The sequence below is a fragment of the Nanorana parkeri genome, unplaced genomic scaffold (genome assembly GCF_000935625.1).
Source record: "Nanorana parkeri isolate BGI_ZX_2015 unplaced genomic scaffold, ASM93562v1 scaffold207, whole genome shotgun sequence".
Taxonomy (NCBI): Eukaryota; Metazoa; Chordata; class Amphibia; order Anura; family Dicroglossidae; genus Nanorana; species Nanorana parkeri.
Window position 1 is genome coordinate 1643329 of NW_017306475.1, and position 16024 is coordinate 1659352.

A 16024-nucleotide genomic window follows, 5' to 3' on the forward strand; every position below is an offset into this window, starting at 1 on the left:
TAGTTACAGTGCAGTTTTGGTGTGAATGGACCCCAGGTCATCAAAGTTGATATCTAACTAGGAATAGCATTAATATCACCATATAGTCAAAAATAATTTACAACCATTATATGGTCCCTTTAAAATCCTTCAGCAAAATGTCAAAATATTAATATACATAGAAGCAAAAAGGTAATAGTAGTGTAACATGTGTTTAGCTAAAGTAATGACCCAGACCTTAAACATTACAAATATAAAATAAATGGCTATACTGTACTTCACTGACCCTACAAGGGTGACTCCTAAATAGAGACTCCGTGTGACAGGAGCCCAGTGGATCCCAAACACAAATCACTTCAAATACAAGCTCACATCCCAGCGCAGGTTAACACCATGAGGGATCCTCATTTCTAACTTCAAACAAACCACCAGGTCTCATGTTCCAAGAGTGTATGACACGTGTCGCCTCCTCTCTCATGAGTGTCGCCTCCTCTGTCACCCTCTCTACACCATGGAAAGAAAAAGATGTCATATTGCCACCATGGACATCATGAAAATGTTTAGATACATTTGAGGGGCAAAGTGCATTGATATTTATTGCGCCGCAGTAGTTCACCTATTTGCACCCTTAATGAGCGAATGTTGATACAGCCAATATATTGCAAAGAACACTTTGTACATGTAATCAAATATATAACAAGCAAATGTAGAATAATACCCAATGTATCAATACGACCCACTGTAACTCTAAGGTGATGGCAGGAGACGGCAGTGCCTCAAAATAGGATCTTTAGAAATAGAATGTTGGGACTCTGAATCTCAGTGAAGCATGACTGCCCCCTGTGTGTCACTGTTCAAACATGTTGTGGCAGTGCAGCTAGGACCAAAGTGTGAGGCACAGCCTGAGTTACTTGCAAATCTTAGGGCAGCCGGTGCTAATGAGGGTTGGGCGACTGGAGGTGACCAGTTCCACTGTAGGCACTTCAACAAGGGTCATGCAAGTAGGAGCAGCTGTGGGGTGTTGATTCCTCTATCTGAATAGTGGGACACCTAGTGCAGAGCACGTTAGCAACACTTCACCCAGCAGATAATGTCAGCATCTGGCTAGCCCCATGTGTCCAGTCCAGTGGGATCCAGATATGGCCTCCAAAGCTAGACGCAGATCCAGATAGCTGCTATGCAGAGCCTAGCTTAAGCAGCGATTTAGTAAGGAATCTTCATTAATCTCTACAGAAGATGAATTCAGAAATAAAAAATGAAAAAAAGAGACTAGCAGAGCTGGAGAAAAGATGTCCATCCTCCAAGGACATTAGCAGAAGACTGAGGCATGCTGGGTAGAGCAGGGGTTATATTGGGGCTGGCTTATGATTTTTCTGTTTCAGTGTCCACTCCTCCTCTAGGCAGTAACATAACCTGACTGCATCAAAATTCCTTATGTTTCTTAAAGGGCGAGAAATAAATATCTACGGTTATGGCAATTAACACATTATAGCATAGTGAAGTGAGTCTATGCAGTGAGTTTTTTTTTCCCACTTGCCCCAATGTATTTTAAACTTTTAATCAAGTGGTTTAGGGAAATGATTAAAAAGTAATCCGGGGCTTCCCTACAGGTATGGGACATGAAAATGCAATGATTCCCTATGATGACCAGCTGTTCAATCTGTTGATCCCGTGTTTTTTAGGTTTCCACAACTCATAGCAAATTATTATTTTTTTCCGTCAGTGGTGGAAAGCCTGCTCTCGTCAGTATTGAGCTCCAATTATTTGCTGGGTGGCCCTTATGTTTAAAATCACTTTAGGCCTGGTTCACACCAGGGCGTTTTACAGCGCGTTCCTGCGCATTGTAAAACGCTCAACATGTGAAAACCAATAATTGCCCATGGGCATGGTTCCCACCTGGGCGTTTTACAGCGCGTAGGAACGCGCTGAAAAACGCCCTACGCCCAAAGAAGTACAAGAGGTTCTTTGGGGCGTTTTTCCATTGGTATTATGCAAAAAAAAAACGAGCAGAAAAAATATGCTCAGGTGTGAACCTAGCCTTAAAAGAACCCCAATAATGACTGTTATGTGGGCTGGTAGGAGTCCACTTTGCGCGGGGACACCAGCTGGCAAGCTGATAGTCTCTGGAGGGAAAGGATTATTTTTATAAAAAATAACAAAAAAAATCCTTTCCAAAAATGTAACCTGTTTAAAGGAGAACTATGGGGTTAGGGCTTTTCCCCATAGTTCTCCTTAGGGTAACGGGAGGACACAAACTAGCGTCCTCCCGTTACCCTAAGCTCAGAATACGGCGAGCTACAGCTCGCCATATACTGAGATGCCGCAGCTGAAACGGATCCCGACAATTATGTCAGGATCCGCCCAGCTGCGTGAGTGACAGCTGGCTCTGCCTATCTAGAGGCAGAGCCAGCTGTACCCGCCCCCTCCCTAATCCGATCCGCCAGGATCGAGAGGTGAGCGAACGCCGGTATGTGTTCGCTCACCTCCCGATCTACTGAGCCGACCTGTATCAGATTGATGTAAATAATGGTAATATAATTTTGTGTTTAATTATTTAATCTTGATTTGTGTGGAGTTTTTATTTTTTTTAAGTGTATTATAGAAGTATTTTATAAACACATTTTGAGATCAAATCAACAGGATAAGCATCATAAAAGGTTTATTTTCAGTTCTTCGGAGCAGACTGGTAAGCTTGCTCCAAACAAAACAGTAGATAGCAATTACTGAGCAGTGCCACTAAGCAGTAGGCACAGCCTACATTTGTAATGAGCAAATTTTGTCTGCCCTCACATAAATATGATACATTAACCACTTGAAGACCAGGTGTTTAGACCCCCTTCCTGGCCAGGCTATTTTTCAGTATTCAGCGCTGCGATACTTTGACTGACATTTATTCCGTCACGCAACGCTGTACTGAAATACATTTTATATTAACCTGTTCATATGTGCTGTGTGTGCACTCATTGCTCCTGATTTGTTAGAGAATAGAGGCTGCCATGATTGGTTTTTCACACAGGTGTTTTTCTCAGTGACTGATTACTTTTATGTGCTAGTGTACACAAGCATTTAAGATCCCCTATAAACGTCAATACATAATAAACATATGGAAGACATCTAAAATACCAATTCACACTAGCCTTATAGCGACGTCTCTTGAGAAATATCACAGCAATCAAACTTACTGACTTTTTTTTATTCTCTTCTCTCTTTTTACCAGACTATCAACTTCGAACACAGTAAAGAAGTGGCCATCTTTGTATTTTTTAGTAGTTATTTCTTATTTGAAAAATCAGTTAGCTATGCGTGGATCAAGGAAAGTATGTACTGAAGGTCACAAGCTCCAGTATACAAGCTGCTCAGAGAATGTCCATACTTGCCATTCATACAGATTAACTACATACAGAAAAATGCATTTATACTCTGCATGGCCAGTTTGTGTTCTCTTTGTGGTCCTACAGGTCTGTAATAAAGATATGTTTACAACTTCTTTCAGTACCTTGCCAACTAGATCTATGCTATGTGCCTGTGTGAAAGTGCCATTCTCTGAAATCCAAGTTCTGTGAGCATAGTTTTTAGGTTTATGTTGCTATAAACAATCAATTTGCAAACCACCCCTTCTAATTTTGGATATCTGTTACAAGAGAGAGTGAATGCATACCTCATATAAGATCATTCTCCAGCTTTCTATAGAGGGCATGAGGGCTTCTGTCAGTGTTTTATGTGCTTCTACTGCTTTCACCGAACATATCAAGTATAGATATCACAGTATTGATTACCATATAAGCTATTAGGTCAATATGCCTAGTTATTGATTTTACAGAACAGCCCTAAAGTGAGGGACCATTAAATTTTTTTCAGTTCTAAAAAAATAAAAATAAAACCTTCACAGACCAAACTTTTGATTTTTTTATTTTTCTTTTTTTTTTTTATGTTATGATGGTTTTGCTTTATAGTTCTAAATTATATTGAATAAAAGTAATGTGATCAGAGTACACGTGATTTAAGTAATGTTTCAAGCTGTATTTGTTGTGGTTGAATTATTTTCATTTAGTAAAAAGTTAGAGTACACACCCTTAACCACATATTTGAAGCTGTAGCAGCCTATCTCTGTGGGTGCTGTAACTAAACATGTTTTTTTTCTTCAAGCAAACCCCAAATCCAAGGTAATTGTACAAATTTGTCAGCACACCAAACATTTCAGTGTTAGATGAGTATTTAGTATTGAGAATCTCATAAAGGCAAAACAAATACATGTAATATAGCATGTAGAATGTATATGGGATCCCACCACAATGGGTGCTAAACTACACAATAGTAAAATGAGTCACTGCTAATAAGCAAAACATATGTATGGGTTTGTTATCCCCTACTCTGTCCTATCAACCTATATACAGGAAAGGAACAGAAAAAGTACCAAAAAGAAGTAGAAAGCCAGCCTGGACCCCCATTATTAGGGGTGGAGGTTGGAAAAGAACAAGTTTCTTGGGCAAACCTATTAGTTCTAACGAAACCGGAAGTCAGGCGGTGGCAGAACTCGATAAGTGTCGACAGATCACCGGCCCAAGTGGCTCCGTCAGCTAACGAAGGGAAGAGGGAGGAGTCCAGTGACGTCATGGACATAGATGTCACCGGACTCCTCCCCCTTCCCTTCGTTAGCCGACGTAGCCACTTGGAGAAGGGGAGGAGTCCGGTGCCGTCGATGTCCGTGACGTCACCGGATCTCCGACGGGACTCCCGGAAGCCGGCGGAGAGGTGAGTGTTTTAATTATTGATAAAAAATTTTAACGATTAAAATTATTTTGAACGATAAATCGGGTAATTGTTAATTTCCCCAGCCCTAATAGTTGCATTTTATTTTGAAGCATGACATTTGGCAAGTGGCCCCCATGGGAGAAGCTTGAGTTTGTGCTTTACAAGAATAGAAAGATATAAGAAGGCCTGGGTGTGGGAAAAAGATATGCAGACTTGCACAAAAAGACTTCACCATCACTTATGCATTTCTGGTGATGTTTTAACGGTAGAAGTGTTGAAAATTGGTTGTCCTGTCTTCAAATCAGATCTGATAGCCATCTAATAATTCTCTAACAGAGTCTGGGAAACCATGTTTGAAAAAATGTTTGACACCGTTTCTAAAAAGAACTACACCTTTGCACATTGTGGATCCCCATTGTTGTAAAAATTTAGAAAAAGGCTAAACTTCCCAATTCCTAACTCACAAAATGTAGACCCGCAGATCCACTGGGGGGAATTTGTCAAAACTGGAGCAGAATCTGCAGCAGCTGAATCAGCGTCTCTTCCATTTTCAAATCTTAACTGAACAAACTGAAGAGAGATGCTGATTGGTTGCCATAGGCATCTGCTTCAGGTTTTGTCTGCTCCAGTTTTGATAAATTCCCCTATATGTGTATTTACCTTGGTCCTCCAAATTAGTGCCAGGAACGTTCTCTGTACAGTCTTCCTCCTCAGGGGGTTGTGCCAGCTCGCCAGCCAGGCCGCCTTTCTTTCCTCTTTGCTCGTCTTCCTGTGAGAAGGACACGACAGGCAGAATTCTCCTCCAGCGCCTACGATGGGGAGGCTGCTGTATGTCCTCAGAGGAAGAGGAGGACCGCACTACTGTGTATCTCCTCAACTGCCACTATACCAGCCGTAGTCTCCTAGATAGATAGATTTATTTGTCACATACACAATCGTACAAGTATGATATGCAGTGAAATGCTTACACGACTGCAAAAAGAAGAAAGAAAGAATACATTTTAAATAAAACTTTTACATTGCAAAATAAATATAAGTGTTAAATGTAAATATTAAAATTTAAATTTGACTAAAAATGCTAATACAATATGGAATGTAAGTGTGCAAATGCCAACAGCAGCAATACGGGGTAAAATGAATTAAAGTGATGACCAGCAGTGAATTGACCTTTCCTTGACCATTTTCTATTAAAGTGCGGATGTGCAGTAATGTAAGAATACTTATCTAATCAGGCAGTAGATTATATGACTATATAGAGGTCTGATTAAGAGACCGTATAGCCTGAGGGAAGAAACTTCTCCTCAGTCTCTCTGTGTTGGCCTTCAGGGAGCGATAACGCTTCCCAGACCTCAACAAAGAAAAAAGTCCATTGTTGGGATGGCTGAAGTCCCTCATAATCTTCCTGGCCTTGGTCCAGCACCGCTTGCTATAGATCGAATTCAGGTCAGGGAGTTTAGTTCGGATGATTCTCTCAGCTGCTCGCACCACCCTCTGAAGAGCTCGTCTGTCCTGCACGGTGCTGTTCCCAAACCAGGTAGTGGTGTTTCCCATCAGGATGCTCTCTATGGTGCAGGAATAAAAATTTCTAAGCACCCTAGCGGGCAGTCTGAAGTCCCTTAAGCGTCTAAGATGGAAAAGACGCTGCCGAGCCTTTTTCACCACGGTGTTGATATGACAGGACCATGACAAGTCCTGCGTAATATGTACACCGAGGTATCTGAAACTATCCACTCTCTCCACTGGGCTTCCATTGATCATGGGGGTCTGGTATTTTCTCTCCTGCTTTTTACAGAAGTCCACTATCAACTCCTTTGTCTTGCTGACATTGAGGAGGAGGTTGTTCCTCTGGCACCAATTCTCCAGATTCCTAATCTCCTCCAAATAGGCCGTCTCATTGTTGCCGGCAATCAGTCCGACCACAACAGTATCATCAGCAAACTTGATGATAGTAGTGGAGTTGGTAGTGGCCATGCAGTCATATGTGTACAGTGAGTACAGCAGGGGGCTCAAAACACAACCCTGAGGGGCTCCAGTGCTGAGGGTGAGTGAGGCTGAGACATATATGCCCATTCTTACTGCTTGTGGTCTGCCAGTAAGAAAGTTGGAGATCCACTGACACATAGATGGGCTAATCCCCAGGTGTTTCAACTTGGTGGTGAGTATGGAGGGAATTATAGTGTTGAACATTGAACTGTAGTCAACAAACAACATCCTGACATAGTTGCCCTTAGTGTCTAAGTGTGTGAGCGATATATGAAGGAGGTGGGTGATAGCATCATCTGTTGAACGATTTGGCCGATAAGCGAACTGTAATGGATCTAGTGTGTTTGGTAGTGAAGATATGATGAAGTCTCTGACCAGTCTCTCAAAGCACTTCATCACTACTGAGGTCAGAGCTACAGGGCGGTAATCATTGAGAGAAGCAGGATGGGATTTCTTCTGGACTGGAACAATGATGGACTTTTTAAAGCATGTGGGGATTACCGACTGGCTTAAGGAGAGATTGAATATTACTGTGAACACAGGTGCTAGCTGGTCAGCGCAGGCTCTGAGGACCCGACCTGAGATTCCGTCCGGTCCTGCTGCTTTCCTGGTGTTCACTGATGGTGAGACCACCAAAACGCACTACGCAGTGCAACCTTATTGAAAGACTTTTTCTTCATGTTTGATGTTTGCTGAGGAAAGCCTTTTACTTTCCCGTTTTGCTGAAGAAAGCTGTTTGTTCTGTTACTGCTGGATGAAATAAAACTGTAAAGTAAAAGGTAAACGGTAAATCGTACGACGGTTCGATCATCGGACGAAAAGTTTTGTCCGATTTATTACAAGGTGTATGGGCAGCTTTAGAGTTAGTAAATCAGGCCCACAGTCTCCGGTTGTGGAGCCAACACTACACCCTAGCAAACTGTCATTCTTTTGGGCCTGTCTTGCTGATCATAATGACCACAGATGCAAGTGGCGGAGATATAGTGGATATGGTTCACTTTTGTTTCTCATTGACCATTACATATTGACTGTTGCATATTGACAATTGCATATTGACCATAGTTTGGTAAGGGTTGAAAATTACCATACCCTTTAGGGATGCACCGATACCGAGTATTTGGGCGAGTACTCGTACTCGCCCAAATGCTCCGATGCCTAGCACGAGTACTTCCTGTATCAGGAAGCCGGGCAGCGTGTAATGACGTAGCGCCTGGCATTTTGATTGGCCGGGAAGCTGGCTTAATGCTCCCTCGTCATCTCGTGACGAGGGAGCATGGAGCCGGCCTCCCGGCCAATCAGAAGGCAGGGCGTTGCGTGATTACACAGAGCCCGGTTTCCTGATTGGCCGGCCAGACGGCTCCGCCTGGGTACTGGAGGAAGGCCGCGTTCTGGCTGGAGAGGCCCCGAGGGTGACAGGCTGGACATACAAAGGTAAGAGGGGACTTTCTTGTTATTCGGGAAGCCGGGTGGCTAGTCTTTACATGCTGCCCGACTTCCCGGCTAATCAGGAAGCCAGGTGGCAAGTCATTACACGCCACCTGGCTTCCTGAATGGGACTTCCGTTACTCGGTAATTGGTATCGAGTAGTACCGAAAAATAATTATCGGTACTCTGTACCAAAATACCGGTATCAGTGCACCCCAATACCCAATAAATGATATAAGGGTTTTATTTAAATATCAAAATCTAATATTATGTGACGCAACAGTGTGGTAAAATGGATGTTCAGAGTAGCCTGTCTTGTACACAAAGATTAGGTGTAAGATACTAATTTGGCCGAATGCCCAGAATTGGCTGAGGCTTACTGCAGTGTAAATTATGTTAAAAAAATAAAATAAAAAATAAATATGCAAACAATTTTAAGTATGAATAATTTATTCGAGAGCAGAAAATTACATTTTGCGATGAATGCAAATACTGAACATTAAAATGAATATTTAGTTTATTTTTTAATATTAATATGGACATTGCCTTTCTTTTCAATTGAGCACAACTTTCCTGCAACAACGGAACATGAGATAAGATGGAAAGCCTCTTGGTGGCAATGCAAAGATAACCCAGGGTATTGCGCAAATAGCAAGTCCCTGAGTAAACAAAAAACAACCTGGTGTATGATGCAATTGGTAGCTTTCTATGTAACTTAGCATAGACAAGGAGAATTGTATGCCTATTCCATTCTAGTGACCAGACAAGATGGAAGTGACCATTAAAGAGTCTACCAGAAATGAACCTGGCTGGGTGTCCTTCTCTGTCGTGATTGGGGGAAGGTGGTATGATTCAATCATGGTGTAGAAGTAAAACTGAACAGAACTTGAGTTTTATCTTAACTATGGTTTACTGAGTCCACCAGCATCTCTATCAAGAGACTGCGAGTGAGCCCACTGCTTTGGGCAGCAGAGACCTATTCCGTAGAGTACTCCTGCTGACTGAGGAAACTGTTTTACCCATGTGGTTGGTTTTCATGTATGCTTTTTCTGCATGATATTGTTGAATACCTCCAACACATGTTATAGTATCATTTGCACCACAACTTAGAGTGGTTATTTAGACAAATACTAGCCTCACACTACCGAGCCGATCAAAATAGACTTTGCCCATAAATAAATCACTGCTGAATGGTTTGCCCTGGTGAAGGTTAAAGGAGAACTATGGGGTCAGTGTTTTTCCCCATAGTTCTCCTTAGGGTAAGGGGAGGACACAAACTAGCGTCCTCCCGTTACCCTAAGCTCAGTATTCCGCGAGCTACAGCTCGCGGTATACTGAGACGCCGCAGCCGGAGCGGATCCCGACTTAGATGACGGGATCCGCCCAGCTGCGTGAGTGACAGCTGGCTCTGCCTATCTAGAGGCAGAACCAGCTGTACCCGCCCCCTCCCCCGTCCGTTCCGCCAGTCAGCGCTGGCAGAGCGGAGAGGGGAATCCAGCCCCTCCCCCTGTCACGGCAGAGAGCCGTGACAGGATCGAGAGGCGAGCGAACCCGGTATGTGTTCGCTCACCTCCCGATCTACTGAGCCGACCTGTGACAGTCTCATTGTCACAGGTCGGCTAGAACTATGAGGTGAGTGAAAAGCACTCACCTCATAGTTCTCCTTTAAGCCTCCACTGAAGCAAGTGATGATGTATTCTGGGAGATCTCTCTGATACATTTAAAAACTAACGTCAAGGCAAAAAAAAAAAAGACAATTAGCAGTACATCTCTGCTATACATGTACATTTCCCTTGCCCATTGTCTTTTGCTTAACTATTCAATCTCTCCTACACTAAGATCTCTATAACATAAAGGCTAATCACTTTGTAGTCCAAGAAAAGAACTAGGACGGCTCTTTGAGATAACACATGGTGTGTGCAGAGTACACAGGACAGCTCCTAAAGTGGCACTAAACTCAGGTACCCTAACTATAAACAACAAATATTTTTTTTTGTGTATCACTCAGCTGTAGATCCTGAAATCATCTCTGAATTGGTGCTGACACTGTCCTTCCTTCTGGAGCATGGCTACTTTTTGTTCCCCATGGTCCCTGTGTGTGTTGTAAAGTAGCCATCGCTCCAAGCTCACTCCCGTGATGGACTACAATCTCACCACAAATTAGAACATAAGTCACCCAGGATCCCTGGCTTGATTGTTTACATACAGAACACGTCAACCAGCCACCTGACTCTGGGGGTAACATCATTGTGGTTGATGCTGGAGCTTCATCGCTGGATAATGTGATTGATGCTGGATTTACATTGTGGGACATTGTGTTTCCTAATAAAGGACTTTTTCAGTGTGTGTGCCTTTGTTTGCTTTTTACATTTTTTTCGGGAAGGTGTAAGAAGGGGTACTCATGTACCTGTTACTCATTTCTCAGGGGGGGGGGCATTTCTACGGGGTTCCTTCCAGATTCTGATAAGTCCCTACATCCATTTTGGGGGACAGGGTATGATGATGAAGTCCTTGCTTCATATAGGGATATGCCTTGCAAGGGGGGTGCATGCTTGCTGCCCTCTATTTCCTTGCCACCCAGGCTGCAGGCCTGGATAAGGTCCTGGTATTTGTAGTGGAAACTCTTATTTCATTTTTTTAAATGTGCTGGGGATGCCAGGAATCAGTGTGTGAGGGCAAACAGGTCCTGTGTCTCCACCGAGCTAAATGAGCTGCCTGCATGTTTCTTCCTACAGCCCCATGTGAATGAGACCTAAACCAGAGAAAAGGGCCTAATAAATATCACAAAATGCAGTGAGTGGTTTTTGATCACCATAGGTGTATAGCAAGAGAATAACGGAAATGAAAACATCCAAACATATGGGAAAGGGCAGGAAGTAACAATAGTGATCTAAATGAGGTGGGAGCAGAAAGGGAGCTGCTATGCTGGTTCCGCCATATCTTATCCTACAGTTGATTCATTATTTAATTCCCAAGGTGGCTTCCTATTTCCATCCTAAGCAAGAGTGGGTTTTTCAAGTCTTCCTTACAGAATATACTCAATAAATTGGATGTCTCCTGTACGCTCTATGGCTATCCACGGATGGAAATTTGGCAGATTGATGTGAATCAGTTGAAATTCAAGCCGTAGGTGGCCCTGCAGACACAATCCGGCTTAACAAACTTCAACTAAAAAAATCAAGGGAGCCAGCTAGAAAAACGTCAGCCAATCAGCTTCAGTCAGTGTTCATGTATTCTGACAGCTGCGGATGCTGTCTGTCAGAATACAATAGCCGTCAGGGTGGGGCTTGTCAATACATGCTGTTTAGCACACACAGGAGCTTCTTGGAAATGTAAGGGGTCATTCACTCAGCTGCCTCCGGCAGCTGAGTGAATAACCGACCCGAAGTGAACTGCACTTCGGCTCTGTATGGCTGATTCCAGCCGTACATCGGCTAAAATCAGCCATACATCGGCTGGCTTCAGTCAGCCGAACATGCTCAGCAGAAGCCATTCGTCTGAGCCGAAGCTCCGGCAGTTCACTCGCTGCCGTTTGCCCCTATTCTCATGGGAGCCAAATGTCAGCGAGTGAATAGCTGAATACTGCCGAGCGGCATTCGACTCTGCTATTCTGCCCGCTACCTTGGAGGTTTATAATATATATATATATCTATATAAAAAAAATGTAAACAAAAGAAAAATAATTATAAAATGTAAAAAAAAAAAAAAGTTAAAGTAGTAAAAAAAAAACAGCATGGGGTCCCCCTCCCGATCCATACCAGACCCTTTGGGTCTGGTAGTAATGTTAGGAGGGATCCCTATTTGTAAAAAAAATAAAAATGCGTGGGGTTCCCCTCAAAAGTCATACCAGGCCGTTTAGGTACCCCACCACCAAAAATCGGGGGGGAACGTGGGGTCCCCCCTAAAATTCCTTACCAGACCCTTGATCGGAGCACAGGCCTGGCAGTGCAGGAGGGGAGGAGTAAGCGCCCCCCTTCCCCTGCCATACCAGGCCACATGCCCTGGGCGGGTGCTTTTCCAGGGTCCCCCTGGAAAAGCACCTTGTCTCTGTGCCGATGGGGACAAGGGCCTCTTCCCCACAAGCCCTGAGGCATTGGTTGTGGGGGTCTGTGGTCAGGGTGGCTTATTTGCATCAGGGTACCTCTTTATTAAGGGGGCACCCAGATGCTTGCCCCCCTTGTGAATGAGTAAGGGGCAAAATTTAAATAAAGAGCCCACACTTTTGAAAAAATTATTTAATAGAAAAAAAAACAAAGAATTTTGAGCTTTATTAAAAAAAATCCCAAAAATGATTCCAACGACGTAATCCTAAGGTCAATAATGGCGTCCAGTGTTGTCCATGACGACAACAACTCGTCAAAAAAAAACCCCGCTGACCAACTCCCGTCGCAAAATGACATTCTGACAGATGCCAGCAAAATATAAACAATTGGGCGGAGCTAGTTGTGACATCCCCGCTACAGCATGCATGCTGTATCCAGCGACTGATGTTACATAGTATTTGAGGTTGAATAAAGACATAAGTCCATCAAGTCCAACCTATTGCGTGTAGGCATTTATGAGCTGGTGTGTGCATGTATATGTGTCCATGTGTGATTTGAAGAACCCTCTGCGCCCTGTGTGGTGAAATTTTTTTTCCACCAATTTTTGGTTGTGCCCTCTGGTCTTTGTTACGGAGCTAACCGTAAACAGTTTGTTACTAAGGTTGCTGTTGCCCTTGAATAGTTTATACAGGAAAATCATGTCCCCCCTTAATCTCCTAACCTCCAACGAGAACATATTTAATTGTAACAACCTTGTTTCATAGTTCAGATCCTCGAACCCCTTGATGAGTTTGGTTGCCCTCTTCTGGACTTTTCCCAGCTCAAGGACATCCTTTCTGAGTATCGGTGACCAAAACTGGACCACATACTCCAGATGTGGCCGAACCTATGATCTGTAAAGTGGCAAAATTATAGACTTGTCTCTGCAATACATTCCCTTCTTAATGCAAGACAGGACTCTGCTTGCTTTATTTACAGCAGTCTGGCACTGCAAGCTATTCTTCAGTCTGCGATCTATAATGACCCCCAAATCCGTCTCCGACTTCCCTAGTGGCACCCCCATAAGTGTATAATCCATTTGCTTATTTTTAACTCCAAGGTGCATTACCTTGCATTTATCGACATTGAACTTCTTCTGCCATACAGTTGCCCACTCTATGATTTTCTCCAGGTCCTCCTGTAATGTTATAATCTCTAAGTCTGTGTCTACAACCCTCCCAATTTTCGTATCATCAGCAAACACTGAGATATGACTTCTCACTCCCTCCCCGATATCATTAATAAATAGGTTAAAAAGCATGGGAACCCAGCACAGAACCCTGGGGCACGCCACTCATGACCTCCGCCCCCGTCTGAAAAGGTGCCATTTACTCATACTCTTTGTGTACGTTCTTGTAGCCAGTTTTCTATCCACGTGCACACTAGTTCATCTATGCCCATAGCCCTTAGCTTGTATAACAAGCGTTTATGTGGCACCGTATCAAATGCTTTGGCAAAGTCCAGATATACTACGTCCACCGGCCTCCCCCCATCCAGATCTCTACTTACCTCTTTGTAAAAGGTCAGCAGGTTGGTCTGGCAAGAACGATCCTTCCTAAATCCGTGCTGCACATCACTTATTATATTATGATCCTGGACAAATTCCACTAAGTAGTCCTTAATAATTCCCTCTAACAGTTTACATACTATGCATGTCAGACTAACTGGTCTATAGTTCCCCGGTTGGCATTTTGACCCTTTTTTGAATATAGGTACCACATTAGCCCTTCGCCAGTTGCTTGGCACTCTATCAGCCATTACGGATTCCTTAAAAATGAGGAACAATGGTCTCGTTATCTCCTTGTTCAGTTCCTTGAGTACCTTGGGGTGTAGATTATCGGGTCCTAATGCTTTATTTGCATTTAGTAGTTTAAGCCTTTGTTGTATCCCAGTTTCCGTCAACCACTCAGGTGTATTTCTTGGTAAATTTTGTGTTTTATCATGTACATTAAACCCGTCTGTTTCCTCAGTGAATACTGATGAGAAGAAAGTATTTAGCGCCTCGGCCCCTCTCCCTGTTGCTTGTGAGTAGCGACCCATTTATGTCCTTTATTGGGCCTATCTGTTCCTTTCTCCCCTTTTTACTGTTTATGTAGTGAAAAAACTTTTTGGGGTTCTTTTTACTTACTTCGGCGATATATTTTTCACATTCTATTTTAGCTGCCCGGACTACCAGTTTACATCTTTTATTACATTCTTTGTAGTTTTGGAATGCCAATAGTGTCCCCTCCGTTTTATACTTAGTAAATGCTACTTTTCTTTTTCCTTAATGTGTTTCTTTACCGATTTACTTAGCCATATTGGCTTTGTTTTTGATCTTTTACTTTTGTTACCCAGCGGTATACACCTGGTAATAGCATTTTTTAATTTGTTCTTGAAACAGTCCCACTTTTGGTCAAAGTTTAGTTTATCAAATAAGTTTTCCCATTCGATTTCACCCACTATATTGCGTAGTTTATCAAAGTTAGCCTTCCTGAAGTTTAGGCTTCTCGTCCGCCCATCCCCCTTCCCTTTCTTGCACCCAATATTAAAAGCAATCACCTTGTGATCACTATTACCCAGTGTCTCCCCGATTACAATTAACTCCGTATTGTTGGTGATGATCAGATCTAGGATTGCATTTTCCCTGGTGGGGATCTCAACCATCTGATCCATGATATTGTCTCGCAACATATTAAGAAAACGGGCTGCCTTTGCCGATTTGGAAGTTCCATTTGCCCAGTTGATATTTGGGTAATTGAAGTCTCCCATTACCACAACATTACCCTCTTTCCCCGCTATTTCTATTTGTGATTGTAGGTGGGCCTCCTCCTCCTCCCCTATATTCAGAGGTTTATAACAGACACCCACAATAAGTTTACGGTTAGGGGTAGGTTCTATCCATAACGATTCAACATCATCTCCACCAGCTGACGCAATATCGTCACGGATGTGAATAATGAGGTTATTTTTAGCATATAAACATACCCCCCCTTTTTGCCAGCCTGTCCCTCCTGAACAGGTTGTACCCTTCTATGTTAGTAGCCCAATCATGTGTGTCGTCTAACCATGTTTCTGCTATTCCTACTATATCATAGCCCTCCTCGAGTAACATAACTTCAAGGTCTTCTATTTTACTTACTAGACTTCTGATGGGTTACGCAAAATGTCTTAAATAGGAATGGGGGGGGTTACATTTATATTAGGGGGGAGGAGTTTAGTCTTGCCTAGGGCTACGCTAAACTGTGCGGATGGAGGAATCCCACTGGGCCAAGCTTCAGTATCTTGCTAGTCGGCCCTGCTGGTTCTCAAAATACCGGAACAATCTGATTGGATGCAGTGGCGTAACCAGAGTTATTGGCGCCCGGGGCAGAACATTTTTTTTCGCCCCCGCCCCCCATATTATATAAACATCCCCTAGAACTGTACCCCCCACCCCCACACATATATATCAGCAGTTGTTACGCCACTGATTGGATGCAGGGATTGTTCAGGTATTTTGACAGCCAGCGGGGCGCACTAGCAAGATACTGAAGCTTGGCCCAGCAGGAGATTCCTCCATCCACACAGCGTTTAGCGTAGATGGAGGAATCTATTGCACTTTTTCCATCTGATCATAGAAAATCTGCAGATAATTGTAAGGTGTATGGCCAGCTTTAGACAGCTGCCACACAGGTGTCTCCGTTGAAAGATTTCCCCTTTGCCTAGGGTTGCCACCCATCTGGTTTTGACCAGGACAGTCCGGTTTTGGTGTGTTGTGTCCGGGTGCCCAGCCAGCGGGCACCCGGACACAAGACACTCAGTGCCGACACTGGCAGTTTACA

The 16024-nt window shown here is 43.4% G+C and overlaps 1 protein-coding gene and 1 long non-coding RNA gene across 2 annotated transcripts in view; one reads left to right on the top strand and one right to left on the bottom strand.

The window, feature by feature from the left end:
• Positions 1-3325, top strand: part of AP1M1 (adaptor related protein complex 1 mu 1 subunit) — a 47590-nt gene extending 44265 nt beyond the window's left edge. Inside the window, exon 12 of the mRNA XM_018555675.1 lies at positions 3197-3325. Within this exon, the coding sequence (XP_018411177.1) occupies positions 3197-3219 (23 nt within the window). The 3' untranslated portion in view covers positions 3220-3325. The remainder of the gene's footprint in view (positions 1-3196) is intronic.
• LOC108786387 lies at positions 3283-13301 on the bottom strand. Its single transcript, XR_001941196.1, has 3 exons — positions 13291-13301; positions 10105-10109; positions 3283-3397 (listed from the first exon to the last, which is right to left on the bottom strand). It is a non-coding gene; the product is annotated as an uncharacterized LOC108786387 (long non-coding RNA).
• Positions 13302-16024: the final 2723 nt, after the last annotated feature.